The sequence below is a fragment of the Microtus oregoni genome, unplaced genomic scaffold (assembly GCF_018167655.1).
Source record: "Microtus oregoni isolate MIOR12 unplaced genomic scaffold, Mior012 000001F_ref0000356, whole genome shotgun sequence".
Lineage (NCBI taxonomy): Eukaryota > Metazoa > Chordata > Mammalia > Rodentia > Cricetidae > Microtus > Microtus oregoni.
This window is the reverse complement of record NW_024543060.1, coordinates 64587245-64609156: the sequence shown is the minus strand read 5'-3', so window position 1 is coordinate 64609156 and position 21912 is coordinate 64587245. Positions and strand designations below refer to the sequence as shown.

Here is a 21912-nt window from a genome sequence, read left to right as displayed (position 1 = left end):
GGCACATGGGAGGGTTGAGAGGGAAGAAAGAGAAGGGGGAATGATAGAATTATATCACAGTCTCAACAAATAAAAAGGGAAAGGAGATGGTGATTTTTTTTTTCTTTTAAACAGGGTCTCATTAAGTAATCCTGGATAATATATAGACCAGGCTGGTCTCAGACTCGTGGGGATCCTCCTGCCTCATTCTCCCAAGGATTACAGGTGTTCGCAACAACATCCTGCTTATGCCCTTTTCCATGGACACCAAAGGACGTACACTTTGCCAATGAGATTCACCTGTGTCCCGCCCCAGCACTCCAGTGTCAGAGGCAGGCAGATCATGACCCTATCGTCAGCCTGCCGTACTTAGTGAAATCCTGTCTACAAAATCCCCACCCACCTGCCCCACTGAAGAGTCTTACTGTGAGCTCCAGGGCATCCAAGGCTACAGCCCCTTCCAGCTGCAAAACAAACAAACAAGATTAAGGGAGGTGTGCGGGGGCGTAGAGTCCGATCCCTGTTTATTTTAGAGCCACGGACTCTTGCAGCTGAGACTGTCCTGGAACTCAACGCATACCCTCGGCTGAGCCTTGAACTCCTGATCCTGCCTGTAGCTCCCAAATGCTGGGATAATGGGTGTTTGTCACCAGGCATGACCAGATCCAGGTTTATGTCTTGACTTTGCTAACTAGCTGAGTAACACTGAAGCTATCCGTCTGAGGGACATAAATGGCTGCACCAACCAGAGGAAAGGAGGGCTGTGACAAGGGAAATGCACCGTGGTAGGGACGAGAGAGGGTTTGATGACCTAACGCCTACACATGGCTGGCCTTGCTGGCCCTAAGGAATTAGCTTTCGGGGACAGAGAAACACAAGCAATTGTAAAGAGACACTCCCACTGTTTTTGTTTTTAACAAGAGTTTATTATGACGTACAAAAGACTCATTCTGGCTATAGGTAGCACGGTGAAGGATGCTGCAGCAGGGAACCCAGGCACTTACAAAGTAAGGAATGCAGCCTTGCCACCATCTCTCTCACTGGGTCCCACTATGTCACCCTGGCTGCCTCAAAACGCAGAAACATCTGCCTTCCTCCTGAGTACAGGGATTAAAGGCATATACCACCCTGCCTGGCTTTGCCAGGTTTCTTTCTTTTCTGTGTGTGTGTGTGTGTGTGTGTGTCTCAAAATCCAAAAATATCTGCCTTCCTCCTGAGTGCAGGGATTAAAGGCATATATGACCCTGCCTGGCTTTGCCGGGTTTCTTTCTTTCTTTTTTTTTTTTCTGTGTCTGTGTGTTTTAGGTTTTTGAGACAGGCTTTTTCTGTGTAGCCCTGGCTATCCCAGAACTCACTTTGTAGACCATCTGGCCTTGAATTCACATAGATCAGATCCACCAGCCTCTCTGCCTCTGGAGTGCTAGGATTAAAGGCGTGCGCCACCCAGCCCAGCTTCTGCTGGAATCTTAACTTCACCTGTCAGCCAGGGCCTTTTTCTCATGACTTCTGCTTTTAGCTCCCTGAGTTTCCTTGTTCCTCTGTACATCTTCCACGTCTAGTCCCTTGGCTTTGTTCAAGTCCCCTTCATGGCACCCTCCCTCAACAGGACTGCTCTTCTGACACCCCGGGTAGCAACGGTCACAGTATGCCTCCCTCAGGTTCATTAACCAAGTCCTATCACAAGCCGACCTTAGAGTAGTGGCAGCTGCTCCCGGGCTCCCTGGCAATGGCTGAGGCTTAAGGATGTCCAGAAGCCTCTGAGGTCCTTGCCCAGGCAGGCCACACCTAAGGGACGGAGCTGTGCTTTCAAGTTAACAATGTACAGAAGAAGCAGTGACAACTTATTAGCACAGCCCAGCTGCGGCACTTCCTGTCAAACAGTCCTACTGAACACCATGAAAAGCAATCCCAGCGCTCGGACACCTTGCCTTCCAGACCTCTAGGAGGGACGCCCCCCAGAGCTGGGGAAGCAGAGGTAAGGCTGCTAAAGCAGCACAGCTTGACGTCTTCGGAAGAGTCTCAGGGTTACTGTGGAGGGGAGGACTGCGCCGCCGCCGGGCAGACGCTGTAGGAGGAACCCTATTGGCATGCCCTTCCTCAGGACCCCCGGGTCTTCCAGCGTGGCAGGCAGCCTTCGGATCCTAGTACGACTACAGCCAGTGTCTCTTCTGACTCCTTGGCACGGCTTCCAAGCCATCTTATGCTTTTCCCTCCTACTCCAAAGTTCATGGCTAATGCAGCTTCGAAGGCCTCATTTGCCACTGTTGGAAGCAACGTCCTGGTGCATGCGAGGTGGGGGGCAAAACGGGAACGTGGCTCCTAGTCATCAGAAGGAATCAAGGGTCCATCCACATGAAAATGGCTTTGGCAGGACATGTAGGCTTCGTCTGCGATGTTCTGGCCAGCCAACAGTGGGTCCCCGTGGGGCATGATATTACGAATGTCTATGCTGTTTCTGAAGACTAGACCACACAGACAAAAATGTCAGGCCCTGACCCAAGTTAGAAGCTCCCGACTCTAGCAGGAAAGGCACACTCTGGGGCTGAAGGGGCTCCTGGGAAATGGGAGAAGGGGGCCGGACACAGGAGGACTTGGAGCTCACCTTTTGGTAACGGGTCAGAGAGCAAGGTATCCCCTTTTCCCCAGCCCAGCCGGATCACTTACTTTCCATCTCCTCCATGTTCAGCTGCTGCAGATCATGAGGTAAATCCGACTCCGGAAAGAGTCTTGGGTCTGTCTCCAGACTTGGCGCTGGGGTCACACACGGTGTGGGGTTTAGTTCCAGCCCTGTCTCCAGCAGCATCGGTAACTCCAGGTCTTGTTCTAACTCCATGGTTGCCATGGTTGCATTTAGCTCTAATGGCTCCAGTTCTGGCTCCTGTTGAAGCTCCGGAGGTTGCTGCAGCTCGTCCGCCTGTCTAGGTTTACAAGGACAGACAGTGGGACGAGACTCTGTGAGTAGCAAAGCAAAAGTGTTTCCAGTCTAAGAAGATGGCAGGGAGCTATGCAGGCTTGTGCACACCTTAAATCCGGCGCTCAGGAGGTGGAGGCAGGTGGATCTCTGTGACTTTGAGCCTAGTCTGGTCTACAGAATGAGACCCCCTGCCTGGGGGGTGAGGTGGGAGAACAAAAGGGCTAAAGACCCTGGGCTTTATCATCAAGATTTTAGGATTTTTGTTATTGTTCTTTTCTTGAGACAGGGTCTCACGTCGCCCAGGTTGGCCTTCAAATTGCTACATAGTCAAGGCTAGACCTCCTACCCTCTACTCCAAGGGCTGGGGTCATAGGCATGTACTACACATCTGACCTTGAGACCAGGTTTGTTAGAGTGAATTCTCTCATTTACTAGTTGGATAAACATCAGATTATCATTTCCAGCTTTTAAACTTTATTTTTATTTTCTGTGCACGCACAAGCATTCTGCCCATGTGTATGTATGCCCGCATGTATGTCTGCCGTGTGTATGTCTGCCCGTGTGTATGTCTGTATGTGCACCACAAGCATGCCTGGTATGTGTGGAGGCCAGAAGAGTGCATCTGATCCCCTGGAACCGGAATTATGAATGCCTGTGCGCCACCAAGTGGGCACTGGGGACTGAGCCCAGGTCCTTGGCAAGAGCAATCAACTGTTCTTAACTGCTGAACCATCTCTCTAGGCTCAGACCTTCACTTAAACGGGAATGATGGTGCTTAAAAACTCAACAGAGGCAACAGGATGGTCAAAAGAAGAATTCTGGATGTCACTTGAAATGATTTACAATTTAATGCAATTTCTACCAAATGGCACTCTTCCCAGAAATAGAAGAAACAAACTTTATATGCACTCTCAAAAGACCCCTAATTAGCCGGGCGGTGGTGGTGCACGCCTTTAATCCCAGCAGAGAGAGGCAGAGGCAGAGGCAGGTGAATCCCTGTGAATGTGAGGCCAGCCTGGTCTACAAGAGCTAGTTTCAGGACAGCTAGGACTGTTACACAGGGAAATCCTGTCTCGAAAAACCAAAAACCAAAAACAAACAAATGAAACAAAAACCTCAAAAAAAGACCCCTAATTGTAGAACAACTGGAGATTGGGGTATGGTGACACACAACTGAAATTCCAGCCCTTGAGAGGGAAAGGCAGGAGAATCAGGGGTTCAAAGCCAGCTACAGCTATATAGTGTATCTGAGGTGCATGAGATTCAAAGACAATTAACATAATAAAATAATACTAAGATTATAGTAACCAAACAGAATTTTACCAACATAAAGTCAGATATATGGGCCAATGAAACAGAATATAGACCCAGAAATAAATTCATACACCTAGAGCCAACTAATTTTACAAAGATGATAAAAATATATAGTGAGAGAAAGCGCAGTCTTTTCAATAAGCTGGACATCCATCTGCAAAAGAATGAATCTAGATTTGAATCTTCCACCACATACAAAAACCATGGAGCCGGCAAGATGGCTCAGCAGGTAAAGGTGTCTACCATCAAACTTAACGCCGGAGTTCAATCTGTGAGCCACACATGTTAGAAAGAGGGAATCAACTCTTGCAAATTGTCCAAAGACCTCTACACATGTGTTGTGGCATGCACATGTGCACACATACATACACATATAAAAAAATAAACGCAATCTAAAAACCAACACGGGGGATCGAGGAAAGCCCAGCAGTTAAGAGTGGACACGGCCAAGAGACTGTCCCAGTGACAGCGGGAGTGTAGAGTCCCAAGTTCAGGTCCCAGCACCCAGGTAAGGTGGGTCACGGCTGCCTGTGCCCAAGTCCAGGACTTTGGCCTTCCAGAGTGGGGGACTTCAGCCTCCACAGGCACCCACACTCATGTGTATACACCCACACGCACACATATACACAATTAAAAATGATAAATCTTAAGCAGGGCATGGTGGTAATCTCAGCACACAGGAAGCAGGAGTGGGCAGATCTTTGTGCATTTAAGATCAGCCTGGCAAGCCAAGGCTGTGTGGTGAGACCCTGTCTCAAAAAAAAAAACAAAAACAAAACAAAACAAAAAAAAGCCAGGCAGTGGTGATGCACGCCTTTAATCGGGAGGCAGAGGCAGGCGGATCTCTGTGAGTTCGAGGCCAGCCTGGTCTACAAGAGCTAGTGCCAGGACAGGCTCCAAAGCTACAAAGAAACCCTGTCTCGAAAAACTAAAAAAAAAAAAAAAATCAACACAAAAGAGATCAAAGACCTAAATACAAAACTTGAAATTATAACATTATATAAAAGAAAAACCTCAGGGCTGGAGAGATGGCTCAGTGGTTAAGAGAGAGTACTGTTCCTGCAGAGGACCTGAGTTCAATTCCCACAACTCACAACGGCCTCTAAGTCCAGATCCGAGGGATGGGAAACCCTCTCTGCACGCCACCCCCACAGACGTATATATGATTAAAAATAGAATGAATCTTAAAAGGAAAAGAAAAACCTTGAAACACTGGTAGAGACAATAATGCGGCCCTGAAAGCACATAAAACAAAAGCAAAAACAGACCAGAGGCAATTAAACCTAACTAAGAATGCCCACAGCAAAAGCAGCCACCAGCAGAGTTAGCAGACGGCGCACAGAGTAGGAAATATCGCTTACACACTATTCATCAAGAAGAAGTTCGTATCCAGGAGCTACAGGGAACAAAAAAACTCAAGAGGAAAAAAGCAGGGAAGGGACTGGAGAGGTGGCTCAGTGGTTAAGAGCATTTGCTCTTGCAGAGAACTGAGGTTCGGGTTCCAGCAACCGCACGGAGGCTGTCACTTCAGCTCCAGGGGACCTGATGTCTCCTCTTTGGGCCTCTGAGAGCAGGGAACACATATGATGCGCAGGCAGGCATGTAGGCAAGACACTCACACACGTAAGTAAAAATGAACATATCCTTAAAAAGCAAATGATCTCACAAAGGTGTATTCTTTTTCTCTAAGACAGGGTCTCATCATGTTATCTAGACTGGTGCTCGATCCTGTCTCATTCTCCCATGTGCTGGGACTGTAGGCACACCTGGCTTGGGCTGAAGATCTGCGTAGACATTTCTCAAAAAAAAAAAAAAAAGATATGCAAACGGCGACGTACGTGGAAAAGTGTTTAATCACCAAGAAAATGCCAATCAAATCAGTGGGATCGCATCTCGTTGCTAGAGTAGCTAATTGAGAGAATCCAAAGTGCCAGGTGGGACTGCTTATACCTATAAAAACCCCAGCACTCAGGAGGCCAGGGCAGGAAGAGGGTTACATGTTCAAGGCCAGAATGGACTTCATAATGAGCTTCTGACAGGCCTGGGCAACAGAGTGTGATCCTATCTCAGAAAACAACCAGATAATCAACCAATCGACTAACCACCCAAACAAACAAACAAAAGACGCAAAATAGAAATGGGGGATGTAATCCCAGCACTTGGAAAGCAGAGGCAGAGTGGTCAGGAGTTCAAGACCAGCCTCAGCTACATGAGACCTTGCCTCAAACAAAGGGGAAGGGCTAGAAAGATGGCTCCGTGGTTAAGAGCATATTACTGCTCTTGCAGAGGTCCTCGGTTTGATTGCCAGCGCCACATGGCAGCTCCCAACCACTGCAACCCCGGTGCCAGGGGGTCTGACACTGTCTTCTGGCCTCCACAGGCAACAGACACAAAAGCGGTACACAGACATACCTGCAGGCCAAACACCCACACATATAAAACAAAATAATAAATGCCAATTATCCCGAGTTGGTTAATATAATATAGGCATCTATCAAATTATCACACTGTACCCCGTAAATACATACAAATACTATATGCCAGCTATAAACTAAAGAAGAAGAAAAAAAAAAGCCAGGCACAGTAGCTCATGCCTTTAACCCTGCACCTGGGAGGATCTCTGAGAGTTCAAGGCCAGCCTGGTCTACACAGCAGATTCCAGGCCAGCAGCATTTTGTCTTAAACAACAACAACAACAACAGCAACAACAAACAAGCCAAGAGTTGGTCAATCAGCAAAGGAAAGAAGGCTCTGACAGACCTGACTCGCTCAGAATGCTGCTTCACTACCCTGAAATACCAGCACCCCTCAAGGGCGGAATGGGAAGAGTCAACAGCATAAGAAAACACACAAAAACACTTAGCCCAGTTCCCAGAAATGACACACTCTTAGCTCTTACTCCAGTGGGGCCTCATAAGGGTTAAACAACAAAAGTCTCCGGAGCATCCCATCCTGGGCCTGGCACCAGTAGGGGTGCCATGAGTGGTTGCGATCATGACTATGGGGGAACTGATCTGGAGATGGCAGGAAACCATGAGAGAGAGGAGCGAAGCTGGCGAGTGGGGGGTCTGCAGGGCGAGGAGGCGAGGAGGCGGAGGGAGCGGAACTGGGCAGCTGCAGGCTGCAGAGGTTTGAGAGAAGCCTTTGTACCTCACCTGTTAGAGATGACGATGAGCCTGTGCTTCAGATATTTCCTCCGTTCTTCAAAATCAACTGTGGGGACAGACAGGAGGTGGGAGAGATCAATGTGTTGGACACACAGGTCCTGACTGGACCTCCCTAGAGCACGACCACGGGCAAACGTGCTGTGTGCGGAAGGATCTGCCAATATCTGAGACCCCTTTCATTCGAGGAAGGATGTATGTCAGTGATCCCAACCCTTTTCCCACCTTTTTCCTGGTAGTAGCACCCAAAAGCTTCGTCCCGAGGGATTCTGGGATAGAGGAATTGCAGCGGGTTCTCAGGGATGTTCTCGTCCGCAAGAACCTGGTAGTGGCGGATGATTTCTGTCAGCGGGAGTGACTGCAGCACTTCCTTGGTGTAGGGCTGCACGGAGTAGATGACCACTTTATCTGAAGGACAGACAGGTGCCGAACAAGTGGGCTCAAGAGGTGAGACCAGTCCCCAAGTTCCCCGTCCCTAGCTGCCCAGCACCAAAGTTACTGCACGGATCCAGGCAGAAACCAAGGGTAGGCAAAGGGTCAGAAGGGATTGGCGGGGTGGGGTGCCTGGCAGAAAGCAGAGACTGTAGGAACGGCAAAGGAGGGCGGTGTGAGGGTGAGGGTGCGGGGTGGGGGGGAGCCGGGACCGACCATCACCCTGGTGTTCCACCCAAGAGCAAGTAACGCCCCCAGAAAGCAGAGACCGCGGGAATGGCCGGGGTGAGGGGTGTGGGCAGGGTGAGGGGGACGGGATGGGACCGACCATCATCCTGGTGTTCCACCCACGAGCAAGTGATGCCGCCTTCGGTAGTTTCGCTGAAGCGCAGCAGGAAGGTGCCGGAGACCATCTTCTTCAGCAGCCGGCGTTCCTGGCTCCGGCTCACAAAGCCCATGATGCGCCTGGAGCAGACGAAGCCACGATGTGATAGATCCCCGGGTCCCGGTCCCATCTACATGGAAGCGGGGGCTTTGGCCCCGTTTCTGTTGCTTACACACTTTTCCATCTTGATCAAATCACGAAACTTTAGTGACAATGCTCCTGCCCCCAAGGTTTGAAGAGGCGCGAGGATTCAGTTGGACATTGGTGAAGCACAAGGCGCCTCAGCAGCTACAGGTAGCTGCCACCGAGCCTGACCACCCGGGTTCAATCTGTAGGACCCACATGGTGGAAGGAGAGAACCCACTCCTGTAAGCTATCCCCTGGCAACACACACACACACACACACACACACACACTACATAAAAATATAGCAAGGCAGGCCACGGAATCCAATGTCTTTAATGCCAGCTCTTGGGAGGCAGAGGCAGGTGGATCTGTGAGTTCAAGGCCAACGTGGTCTACACAGCCAGTTCCAGGACAGCCATCCAGAGCTACATAACAGAGAGACCCTCTCTGCCTGCCTGCCTGTCCGTCTCTGTGTGTAAGAAGTAACAAAGGCCAGGTGATGGGCAGTTGCATAGGCCTGGGCCATTCCCAACTCTGTCCTTGAACAAATTCCTCATTTCTCCAAGACTGGGTTTCCTCATGGGACTGAAGGTGGAACTATCCACCATCCATCGCGGTTTTAAGGACTATATGAACAAATTCACGAGCGCACCCAGCAGGCTCTGCAAAGACACTGGACAAGTAAGGGCCACCATTCCTATTTCTAACCAGACTTTCCATTAGTTTGTAGTTTCTCCCTTGTGTCACAGGGGGGCTCACGAAGTCTACGCCTGAGACCAGTGGGCGCAAACACGGGACAGGGAGGCTTTCTGCGAAAGGCCTTACCCGTCATTCCAGAGACCCTTCAGGTGGTCATGGACCAGGTCCAGAATTTTGTCCAGCCATATCCAGAAAGGGATCTTGCCAGGGGGGCTCTCTCGCTGAAGGAGGAATGGAAAGGCAGGAAGAGATGTGGAGCTGCCCTTAGAGGGAAGGGTGGGGGCAGGGCCAGGATTTGAACTGGGGACAGAGGGACCGGCTGCAGGGAGTTACCTTACTGAAGTCCACCCAGGACAACAGTGCCTCCTCCACCTTGCAGTTCTTTCCTGTGGGGTGATTGAAGAGGCCTCAGGGCCGGGCCAAGGGCCTGGGGTAGGACACAGAGTAGGAGCAGGCCAGGGTAGGCAGAGGCTGAGAGACAAGAGAACTGTACCGAATAGCTTGTTCCTCAGCATGCTCAGCTGCTCAGAACCGAGGCCTCGGCCAATGTAGGAGGAGAACTGCCAGCTGAGGACAGGCTCCAGCAAGCTCCAGGGGGCTTTTGGGGGCTGGCAGAAGAACTGGAGGTTCTGGGGGAGAAGAGGGAGGTGAGCCAGTTCAGAAGCAGGCCTTCCCCCACCCCCCACGCCCCTCTTCTCCTCACCCAGGCACCTCCTGTTCCTACCTGGGGGTTTGAGCTGAGCATGTTGAACCAGAGAACTGAGGCCCAAGCAATGGAGAGCTGGTTCATGTTGGAAATGACCACAACAGGAAGTGTGTCCGTCTGGAAGAACTCAGCAGTCAAGGTGGTGGCAGAAGTCTGCCTCGGGGCCTGGGTGACATCCCACTCCAGGTCTCTTCTGTTTGTGCCCTCTGTGTGTCTTCTTCTAAATTGTTTTTCTGTTTGTTTGGTTTTGGTTTTTCCAGACAGGGTTTCTCTATGCAGCTCTGGCTGCCCTGAAACTCACTCTGTAGATCAGTGTCGAACTCTCAGAGACCCGCCCGCCTCTGCCTCCCCAGTGTTGGGATTAGAGGCGTGCGCCAGCATGGCCCTAACTATTCTACACCTGCTGCCTGCTTTAACTCACTCACCTGCAGCTCCATCTTCAGACCCTGGTATACATATTGCACCACGAAGTTGATGATGTGTAACTCCTCCGTCACAGCCAGCGGCCCCTGGAGAGTCACAGTGGTCAGAGGGCCCTCTGCTGAGTCACTGGTCCCAGCTCGCAGCTCTGCTGAGTCCCCACTCACCTTATTGTTACCCTTTCCTGAACCTGAACGCTGCTCCACCAGTGTCTGTAAATGGAGGAGAAACACACTGACAGGGAGGGACCCGGAGGCCGAGCCTGGAAAGACCCTAACTCCTGCTCCTTTGGATTAGCTGACAATTCTATTAACCATTCTTACCAAGAAGCCGAAGTCCCAAATTAAGCCTTGTCTCTGGCCCTCCTCAGGGGTCAAGGTTTTTTGGTTTGAGGTCAGAATGTTGAACTTCCGGAAGCTATTCCAGGGAAAAGATATATGGAGTCAGAGTAAGGTTAGTGTCGTCTGTCTGTCTGTCTGTTTCTCACTCTCTGTGATAAGGTTTCACTATGTAGCCCAGGCTGGCATTGCATTTTCAGAGATCCTCTTGCCCCAGCCTCCCAGGTACTGGAATTTTTAGTTGTGTTCCACCATTCCATGCTTGGAATTAGTTTTAAGAACCAGCAGGAAAGGGCCAGTGAGATGACTCAGCAGGTACAGAGGCTTGTTGCCAAGCCTGATGACCTGAGTTTGATTCCCAGGACCCACATGGTGGAAGGAAAGGACAGATCCCACCAGCTGTCCTCTGACCTACACGCATTTCCATATTTTTCTCTCTTGATCATGCATATGTATATACACACACTCACACCCTTTCTGTAGGTAAAATGTTTAAAAATTAAAATAAAAAATATAAAATAGCAGGAAAATAAAAATTCCAGTTCATTTCAGACTCCCCCTTCTCCTAGTCCTCATCCCACCCACATCCCCTTCCTCCCTTGGGCTCCCACCAGGATTGCCAATGTGGTTTGCAGGTCATGCAAGCATGTACCTACCCCGATAACTCTGAATTCCTGAAAAGAAAGGGAAAAAAAGTCACTGGTTCTGTGGGGGAAGAGCGGAAGGGTGAGATGTCCTGGAAGCAGCCCTTCCCACCCAGCTCCACGCGAGCGACAGCCTCTGGAGCTCACTGGCCACGTGGCCTGGCAAAGAGACACTGTCTGAGTTCACGTCCTTGTGTGTCCGACACACTGCTAACACCCACCTGGTGGAGTTATACAATGAAATGAGCCCGAGGCCTGCTGCAAAGCACCAAGCGTGAGCTCCGTGAGGGGGAGGTCGGCATTTTGTTGTTGTTTAGGGTTTTTTTTTTTGGGGGGGGTTGTTGGTTTTTTTGTTTGTTTTTAGTTTAGTTTTGTTTTTTGAGACGGTTTCTCTGTGTAGCCCTGGCTGTCCTGGAACTCACTCTGTAGACCAGGATATCCTTGAACTCAAGAGATTTGCCTGCCTCTGCCTCCTGAGTGCTGGGATTAAAGGGGTGCATCACCATGTCCGGCTTGAGGGAGGTGTTTTTACTTCTGTAAGGTAGAATGGCATGGACAGCCTGAGGGGCCGGCTGTGCGGTGAGTACCACTGGTACCGGCTGCTCCTGCTGGCCAGCTCAGTCACATCCTTCGGCTGCCTCAACTTACCTGTCAATGGAGACTTCTGCTTTGAGGGACTCGTTGCCCTCCTGGAGTCTTACCAGCAATCTAGGGGGACAGGAGACGGACACAGTGGTCAGTGTCAAACTAGGGGGACAGGAGACGGACACAGTGGTCAGTGTCAAACTAGGGGGACAGGAGACGGACACAGTGGTCAGTGTCAAACTAGGGGGACAGGAGACGGACACAGTGGTCAGTGTCAAACTAGGGGGACAGGAGACGGACACAGTGGTCAATCTCAAATTTGTTGCTGTTTTGTTTTTCAAGACAGGGTTTCTCTGTGTAGTCCTGGTTGTCCTGGAACTAGTGCTGTAGACCAGGTTGGCCTCAAGCTCACAGAGATCCACCTGGCTCTGTCCCTCAAATGCTGGAATTAAAGACGTGCACCCCCACACCTGGCTCTCAAATTCTTGATAAAGCCAGATGTGTAGAAGAGAGGGCCAGGGGACAGGAAGCGGAAGGTGAACTGGAGGAGAGAAGAAACTTCCAGCAGCAGGAGCTTCTGCAAAGTCAGAAAGGCAGAGCCGGGGAGGAGGCAGAGGTAAAAAAAAAAAAATACAACCTTGTTCGGACAGTGAACTTGCTCCCAGTCTTCAGGACGAGGGGTCGGTGGAGAGTTTGGGGCATGCAGGGCTGGGTTTCCACCACGAAGGACCTGAGGAAAGAGGTGTGCAGAGAAGGTAACAGCTCAGTTCTGCAGCAATCGTACCCCCGTGTTTCTTCCTTGTTTCTCCCACTGGAGAGTCCTCCCAGGCGGCCAGACCTTTGGAGCAGGCGCTGTAGTAACTCCGTGACTTGGGCATTCTGCAGGTCCACCCCTTGGCTAAACATGTCACCCTCGTACTTCAGCATGTAACTCATTTCCTTTAACTGTCTCAGCAGCAGCCGGAGGTGGAACAAGAGTTTTGCTCCAGACGTCATCCTGGGTGGCAGAGGACGGGGAGAGAGGATGTGTAGTTTTACGGGGCCCTCCCTTTAATGACATGGAAACTGGAAACAGAGCCAGGTGTGCACTGCGCCCCTCCGCTCCCACACTCTCAAGGCTGAAGCAGGAGGGTCAAGAACTCAATGTGATCCTGCCTCAAAAAACTGACAAAATACAAGGGGTTAATGATGCTGCTTGTTTGGCAGAAAAAGCACAAAGTCCTAGGTTTGATCCCCAGCACTGTATAAACTGGGTATAGCATCACACGCTGGAAATCCCAACACTGAGGAGGCAGAGGCCAGATCCGAAACTCATCTTCAGCTATATAGCAAGTTCAAGGCCTGCCTAGGAAACCGGAGACCCTGTCACAAACAGAATCCAGGAAGCACATGGTAGAATATTCAACACAATTTTGTCGTTGTTGTTTTTGTGAGACAGGGTTTCTCTGTGAAACAGTCCTGGCTGTACTGGAACTTGCTCTATCGGCCCTGAACTCATAGAAGTCTGCCTCCTGCCCACCGAGGGCTGGGATAAAGGTTAAAAGGTGTGCATCACCACCGCCCAGCTCCATTTCTTTTCTTTCTTTTTTGGGGGGAGGAGATTGTTTTTGAGACAGGGTTTCTCTGTGTAGCCCTGGATGTCCTGGTATTCACTCTCTAGATCAGGCTGGTCTAGAACTCACAGAGATCCACCTGCCTCTGCCTCCCAAGTGTTCATTTATTTTATTTTATTATCATCATCATCATAATAATAATTACTATTATTATTATTTAGGTTTTTCGAGGCAGGGTTTTTTCATTTCTTTTTTAAAGATTTATTTATTATGCATATAGGGTTCTGCCTGCGTGCATGCCTGCACGCCAGAAGAGGGCACTAGACCTCATTATAGATGGCTCTGAGCCACCACGTGGTTACCGAGAACTGAACTCATGACCTCTGGAAGAACAGCCACTCTCAACTGTAGAGCCATCTCTCTAGTCCAGGTTTCTTTTCTTAAAGATTTATTTTATTAAACAAGTATGGTAACCCCTGCTTTCAGTCCCCACACTAGGGAAGCAGAGGCTGGAGAACTGGTCAGTTCAAAGCCAGCCTGGTCAACGCAGCGAGTTCCAGGCTACCCAGCGCTACATAGTGAGACCCTGTCTCAAAAGCAAACCAAACAAAGCAAAGGGTGGAGAAATCATGACTGTGGATGAATTCATTACTCTACGTTATTTCTTTACCAGAGCGAAGATTGGACTCTGAGGTTCCCTGAGTTGGGAAGACAACAAGCAGAGTGTGACCACGGTCAAACAAGAAAACGTGGCAGACGAGGCCACGGCATCACTTGCTGCACTTCTTCCTTCCCCTTCCCACCCTTCCGTTCTCCCTCTGTGCTGACAATCAAACCCAAGACCTTGTGCGTGCCCGAGAAGTGGAGAAGCGCTCTTCCTCCGCGCTCCCTCCGCCCAGCCCTTCACTTGCTGTCCCTAGACCTCACAGCATGCGAAGCTCCGTGAGGCTGGGCCTGGCGTGTGCATGAGGATGGGAAAGAAATATCTCTTCCTCTTACCACTGCTCCAGCTGTTCCAGCTGCAGCTCCGGTGCTGGGGCTCCAATGCAGGATTTCTGCTGCTGCATCTTCCACTCATCCAATTTTGGCAGCAACAGGTCGACCAGGGTGGTTAATCGGCCCACTAGGGCCCTGGAGGTATCCAGCACCTCCTAGCAAAGGGAGAATGTGGTCTAAGCACCTCTCTCCATCAGCGGAAACAAAGCCAGCAAGGCTAAGAGGCCAGAGCCCCCAGCCCCCTCTCCTGCAGTTCCCTGCTGCCGGCTCTGTCCAGCCCTTCACCTTTCTCATTCTGTCCAGTTCGTTGGCTGTTGTCTGCACAAGCTGTTGCTGTTGGTTCTGATGGGGGTCCAAAGATGGCGTCTTCTCTGAAAGGCAAACCCAAGAGTCAGCTCGCGGGTTCCTCTGCTCTTCCTTAGCCAGGGTCTCAGTCAGGAACAGGGAATGATGGGTGGTGGGAGAGGAAGGGAGAACCAGGCAAAGTACAGGCACCTGGGGTCTCACAGGCAAACTCTGAATGGCCCAGAAGCCCGCTCAGCCTGCTAAGGCAGTTCCGACATAAGCCCGCCATCATTTCCTAGCGGCTCCTCAGCTGCCTCGCTATTCCAACCTCCACAGCACAGCCTGGCGCCACTGTCCTGCGTATCCACGGGACTACCGACGCCACATATGCGCAGTCACTCAAGGTGACTGCTGCTCGCTGGAGCGTTCGGCTTCTGTCATCATCCACACTAGGTCCCCAAGATGACCCCTGTCCTTCTCCCACTTCGAGAGGACCTACTCTGAGTGAGAATCGTGTATCGGAAGCTGAAGACATCGTGCAGGTCTTTCAGTTGCCTGACGGATTTCACAAACGTCTGTAGAGAAGATGCAACCCCAGTAAGGCGGCTTCTGAAGGGGCAGAAGAACTGAATCCTCTCCACCCGACAATTGCCACAACCACCAACCTCAACCACAGCCTGTAAATCCAGGATTCGGGTTTCAATCTCCAGCTGCTGGCTTCTCGCCGCGGCTTCGGGAGCTGGGCCAGCTTGCACCTGAAACAAGAGGCTCTCAACATGTTCCAACTCTGGCTTTCTTTTCCAAGACAAGGTTTCACTATGCTGCCCTGGCTGTCCAGGAACTTGCTCTATAAACCAGACTGACCTCGAACTCATAGATATGCCTGCCTCTGCCTCCTGAGCACTGAGGTTAAAGGCGTGCGCTCCCTTCCCCCTCCCAGAATGAATGTTGACTTTTCATCCCTAAAATCAGGACTTGAAATTTTACTGCAGGATGTGGAGAGATCCTGGTTGGAGACGAGGTCCCTGCGTCCTTTCCGTGGTGTCCTTCCGTCCCAGCTTTCAACATTGCCACCACGCTGTCCTTACCTCCTGAGCCCTTTGAGCCTGATTCAGAATTCTCTTCTCTTCCAGGAGAAGGTTAAAGATCATCTCAGCCAACTGGGTAGGACCATTGGGTAAAGTCTAAGCAAGAAACACACACGAATTGATCCATTCAGCTACCTTACCCACCTGCCATTCCAGACCCTGCTCTTGGTGGCCCTAGTACTGTCCCTCCTTCGGGGTCCCTGGCCACTTCCTACCTCTGTCTAGACTCTGTATCTACCCGTATCAGTCCTTTAATCTGTCAGTAGCACTCCAAGTCCAGACTCTGTCTTCCGGTCCCCAGGTCTGCCTCCCTTTGCATCTTTAGGAACATTCTGTACCCCAGCCCTTACCCGATTCTCAGACGCTGGTCCCACCCTGTTAGTTCCAACTCTCCTAAGTACCTGGATGTCCCGGTTGAATTTTCGCAAGTTATGCTGCAATAAAAAGCAATCAGGATCCGAGCTGTGGTCCCACTGCTTCAGCTGCTCCAAGATGTTGAAGTACAGCATGTTGGCCTTGGAGTGATCGTTGCCTAGCACGGCTTCCCTCCTGAGGACCAGGCATGACAAGGATTAGGATCTCAGCTGCTGTGAGATCGCCCGCCCCTCCCGGGAAGTCTCTGGGACCCTGAAGGCTCAGAGGAAAGAAACCAGCTCAACTCCCGAAGCCCTCACCAGTTCTGGTCTTCGATCCAGGCAGCCAGGTGCTGTCGAACATCCATTGGCAGGAGGACTTGAGAGTAGAGCTGGTGCAACTGGTCCAGAAATGGGCTGTCAAGATTCTGCAGCATCTCCCACTGCGCCATCTGGACTCTGTGTGGAAAGGATATCAGCTCTCAGCTGCACATTCTACGGAACCAAATCATCCAGAGTCTGACGATTCACAAAAAACAAGCAAACAGGCCATTCGTGGGGGTGCACGCCTTTAATCCCAGCACTCAGGAGGCAGGGGCAGGAGGATCTCTGTGAGTTCGAGGCCAGCCTCATCTACAAAGTCAGTCCCAGAACAGCCAGGGCTACATAGAGAAAACCCTGTTTAGAAAAACAAACCCAGGGTCTCACTCAGTAACCCAGCTGGCCTAAGTCACAACAATCCCACGTCAGCCTCTTAAGAGTTCAGATGTAGGCATGAGTCATCAAGTCTGGCTATGAGATTTTTGTTCTAATTTAAAATATTTTAATTATACAATTAAAAGATACAGAAAAGGGGCTGGGGAGTTGGCTCAGTGTTTAAGAGCACTTCTTGCTCTTCTAGAGGACCAGCTTTTGATTCCTAGCACCCTCATGATGACTGACAACCAGGGGATCTGACGCCCTTTGCTGACCTCTGAGGTCATCAGGCACTTAAGTGGTATGTCTACATCCATGTAGGCAAAACTCATACACATAAAATAAGATACAGAAAAGACTAGTTTACGTTGCTTCTCCTCTCAATCTTGGGTCCATCCTTTCTCTTTAGATGTAATTCTTGGTGCAGTTTGCTGCGGTTTTTCCGGGGAATACTATTCAATAGTTGCAATATGTGGTACTTTTTTTGCTTTACTGGTAACTTTCAAACACACAAAAGTAGAAGGAAGAGCTGGCATGGTGGCACATGCCTGTTAATAACAGCACTTGACAGCTGGAGGCAGGAGTATGGAGGGCAGGCTCAGCTACATAGTATATTTAGGTCAGGCTGGACTGCTGTGGAGCCGACTTTGTACATTATAAATATGTATTACTCCCATTGGTTCATAAAGAGCTGACTGGCCTATAGCTGGGCAGAAAGAGATTGGGCAGGAGAGCCAGACTAGGAGGCCGCTGGGAAGAAGGGTGGGATCTCGGGAGTTACCAGTCAGACATAGAGGAAGGAGGACGTGTACAAAATGAGGTAACAAGCCATAAATAAACAGGCCTTTTCCTACAAAGCTTGTAGGAAATGGAATAGAAATGGATGAATTTAAAATGTAAGCGTCAGTTAATAACAAGCCTAAGCTATCAGCCGAGCATTTATAATTAATAAGTCTCTGTGTGGCTATTTGGGGAGCTGGCTAGTGGGTCAGAACTGACTGGCGGGACAGAAAAACTCTACCTATACTGGACTACATGAAATTCTGCCTCAAAAAAAAAAATAGAGAGAGGAGGTTGGAGAGATGGCTCAGAGGTTAAGGGCATTGCCTGCTCTTCCAAAGGTCCTGAGTTAAATTCCCAGCAACCACATGGTGGATCACAACCATCTGTAATGAGGTCTGGTGCCCTCTTCTGGCCTGCAGGCATACACGCAGACAGAATATTGTATACATAATAAATAAATATTTAAAAAAGAGAGGGTTGCTTACGTACACATTATCCAACCTAACAAATAATATTCCCACAATCTAATGCCATCTACCTCATCCACTTAATTTGCTTGATCTTTGTGAGTTTGTGTTTGTTTATTCAGGAATGAAGGAGAAGCAATAAAGATCAATGTTGGTCTTGAGTACTCATTACTTTTGCTGGCCCTGGAGTTTTATTTAGGGTCAGCGAAGGAAACATGCCTTACCAACTGCCCACCACCTACGAAAGGACCTCTGTTTAAGGTGGCTTAAGTGCCAGTCATTCAATCTCTAAGACTGGAGCATTTTTATGACTGTCAATTCCTCGTCTTTGGGAGAACTGTCAAATTTGGAAAGACCCGGAAATTTCACACAAAACTGTTTTCCCCACATGAAGCAGGCAGTGCCGCGTGCATCTCGGCACATTTTCCCTTCCCAACGCCATCTCTTATCTATTATGGGAATTCATCTGCTCCCCTCAGCTGCCTGAGGAAGCCTCTCTGATGACAAACGGCTATGAGCAGAACAGAATATCACTAGGAATCATTTTGTTGATTTTCTTTTTCAGTCGGAGCTCAGGAAACCCTGAAGAAGAGGGGAAGAAAGGATTGTAGGAGCTAGAGGGGCTAAGGACAGGCCCACAGAATTAACTAAGTAGGGAGTCACAGGGGCTCACAGAGACTCAAGAAGCAATCATGGAGCCTGCAAGGGTCTGCGCTAAGTCCTCTGCATACAAGCTGTGGTTGCTTAGCTTGGGGTTTTTGTGGGACTCCTAGCAGTCGGAGTAGGGGTAGCTCTGACTCTTGCCTGCTCTTGGGACCCTTTTCCGCCTACTGGCTTGTCTCTGCTAGGCTGCCTCAGCCAGCCTTAACATGAGGGTTCGCGGTTAGTCTTCTGCATCTTGTTAGGCAGTGCTCAGTGGACTGGAAGGCCTGCTCTTTCCTGACGGGAAACAGAGGAGCAGAGGATGTGGGGGAGAGGGTTGGGGACGGATGGGAGGAGGGAAGGAAAGGGAGGCTACAGTTGGGATATCTTGTATGAGAGAATAAATGTAAAGAAAAAACCTTTTATTGCACCTGAAACCTGGAAGATCAGGAGAAACAAGCACACGCATGTTCTTTGAAGTCACACGACTCTACTACAGAGCAAACAAAGACATCTAGAGTCCGTGACTGTCTTTCTTCCTCTGAGAGTAGAATGGAGAAGGGAAGAGATTGGGCAGGAAATCAAATTTTTCTTAAAAACAAACAAACAAAAAAGTATTTGTTTGTGTATAATGGTGTGCAGAGCTGGGGTGGAATGGACCAGGGCTTTAGATTCTCTGGAGTTTGAGTTTCAGGGTGTACTGAGTCTCCAGGTTTGGGTGCTGAGAAACAAACCCCAGTCCTCTGCAAGAGCAGTGAGCTCTCTTAACCACCGAGCCATCTCTCCACCCCACAGAGCCAATTTTTCATTTTAGCTTACTACTAATAATCCTTGATCCCAACCCTTGCTGGAGCTCAAACACAGGACCTCTCTGTGCCCTGGGAATGCTCTAGCTGAGCTAAATCTCAGATGGTATTTGATTCCTTAAAACTATATACTGTGTTGCTTTTCTGTTTTTGTTTTGTTTTAAAATTATGAGACTTCTCTGTGTAGGCCTGGCTGTACTGGCACTCACTGTGTAGACCAGGCTGGCCTCAAACTCACAGTCCCTGACTCTGCCTCCCGAGTGCTGGGATTAAAGATGTGCGCCACCACCGCCAAGTTCATTGGTGTTTTGCTTGTATGTTTGCATAGTGTTTGATCCCCTGAAACTGGAGTTCCAGACAGGTGTGAGCTGCCATGTGGGTGCTGGGAATTGAACCTCTGGAAGAAAAGTCAGTGCTCTTAACCACTGAGCCATCTCCCCAGCCCCTGTATTGCTTTTATGAAACAAGAACTTCATTTTAAGGACAAGATCCCAGTTCTTCAGGAATTAAAGGGCTGGTATCAAAGCAAGGGAATGCATGAATACTGAGATTTAAATAAGAAACCAAAACATAAGAAACAAAAGTTCTAAAGCTGCATGATCCCCACAACACAGGGCAACAAAAGGACAGCCAAGAAGAGGCCCACCGAGGGTCCAGCATCGACGTCTAGTAGAAACCAGAGGCCCCGGACCAGACCGACGGCTTTTTGCAACAAATACATGCAAGTAGAGATCCATGAACAACGGGGTTTACTGCGTGACACGGCAGCTTCCGTGATGAGATTTTAAAATTCTTCACCTTTTTTCTTTTCCCTTTTTTCTCTTAAATTTTGTTTTATTGGGAGTGCTGGGGCTGAGGGTGGATGCTAAGGGAAGGGGAAATCAAAGGGTCAAGGTACATGGTGTAGGGACTAGAGAGTTGGCACTGCCTGCTGTCCCAGAGGACCCGGGTTCAAGCCCTAGCACTCACATGGCAGCTCACAACAGTCTGTAACTCTAAGATCTGACAACCTCACACAGACATACATGCAGGCAAAACACCAATACAAATAAAGTAAAAATAAGCAGATTATTTGTTTAAAAAGATACATCATATAAAAGATACACAGCATAGAAAGAAAGAAGGAAGGGAGGGAGGGAGGGAGAGAGAGAGAGAGAGAGAGAGAGAAGGAAGGAAGTAAGGAAGGAGTTGCTGGGCGTGGTGGCGCACACCATGAATCCCAGCACTTGGGAGGCAGAGGCCCAGCCTGTTCTGCATAGAAAGTTTCAGGACAGGCAGGGCTGCACAGAGAAACCCTGCCTCGAACAAGAAAGTCTTCTACTGCAGTTATAGGGGCTGCAACAAAATGCTTCACTCTCTCAAACATCAGTTTTGCACTAAGTAAGATTTTCTAAAATAAATTAGACTTTGTGTTTATAAACAGTTTCACCTTCCAGGACCTTATACTTACATATCTAAAACATATATGCATATGCATATTGTTTGTTTATATATGCGCATATATACACACATAAATAAGGATGCCTGTGTTTTTGTTTGTTTATTTAGTTAAGTAAGGATCAAAAATTATGCAAAGGGGCTGGCAAGATGATGGCTCAGCGGTTAAGAGCACTGGCTGCTCTTCCAGAGGACCCTGGGTTCGATTCCCAGCACCCACATGGCCACCACTCCAGTCTCAGATCTGACGACCTCTTCTGACCAACACAATAACTGCCTGCATGTGGTACACAGATAAAACACCTTTACAAATTAAATAATAAACAAACGGATCGATAGATAACGCAGAGCAGAGGTTAAAGTTTTGGCTTATGACAAGGAACAAATGCTACATGCCAGGCTTCAGGGGTTGCGGAGGAGTTTTGGAAGGAAGTCGACAGGGTTGAGAAGTAGAGTTAAGCGGGGGTGTGACATTCTGGACACACCAGAGCTTCAGCTACTGCCAGAGAGCAGAAGCCTTCTCCGCAGGGGCATCACCGGGGGGCAGCAGCCCGTCCCGGGAACGAACTCGCGCCTCCCTGCTCCGCACACCTCTCGGGGCCTGTACCTTCTGAGGATCCAGGGCCGCTCCTCCCAGTGGCTCCCGCGGCAACTTGCAATCCTCCGGGCGGCTCAAGAACCGTTTCCACCCCGCCCCCGACTCCGGCGGACCCAGATCGTGAGCGGCGGAACGGGTCACCGGCGCTGCACACCTGCGGTTCCGGGCTCTCCGAGGCGACCCGAGCTCAGCCACGCCCTCCCCACGTGCCTCATTGGTGGAGCCAAAAACCCCGCCCTCTTCCGGGCTGGACTAGCCGTTCGGAACCTCAGCGCCGACTTCAGTGACTGGCGGAGAGGCTCCCCTTAGCGCCCGCCCCTCGACCGAGATGGGCGGAGCCCAGTTAGTGTCGTACCCAAGAATTCAAGCAGCTGACTTTTCTGAATCAGCACCGCCAGGGAAAGGAAACGAAACCATAGCCTGCAGAGGCGCCCAGGACTCAATAGAAGGGGTGGGACTTGCATTTCAACACTTTAGGATAGGGAGGGAAGAGCCGAGGTAA

The 21912-nt window shown here is 49.9% G+C and overlaps 1 protein-coding gene across 1 annotated transcript; it reads right to left on the bottom strand.

The window, feature by feature from the left end:
* Positions 1–1303: 1303 nt before the first annotated feature.
* Stat2 (signal transducer and activator of transcription 2) lies at positions 1304–21855 on the bottom strand. The gene is made up of 24 exons (XM_041674517.1): positions 21420–21855; positions 16303–16440; positions 16030–16177; positions 15629–15724; positions 15206–15295; positions 15040–15115; positions 14541–14626; positions 14259–14410; positions 12545–12703; positions 12344–12436; positions 11770–11829; positions 11134–11151; positions 10463–10556; positions 10307–10351; positions 10145–10228; positions 9738–9836; positions 9507–9642; positions 9347–9399; positions 9140–9234; positions 8132–8268; positions 7597–7779; positions 7363–7420; positions 2644–2897; positions 1304–2441 (listed from the first exon to the last, which is right to left on the bottom strand). Exons 2-24 carry the CDS (start codon positions 16431–16433, stop codon positions 2299–2301), a joined length of 2490 nt encoding a protein of 829 aa, XP_041530451.1. The 5' UTR covers positions 16434–16440; positions 21420–21855; the 3' UTR covers positions 1304–2298.
* Positions 21856–21912: the final 57 nt, after the last annotated feature.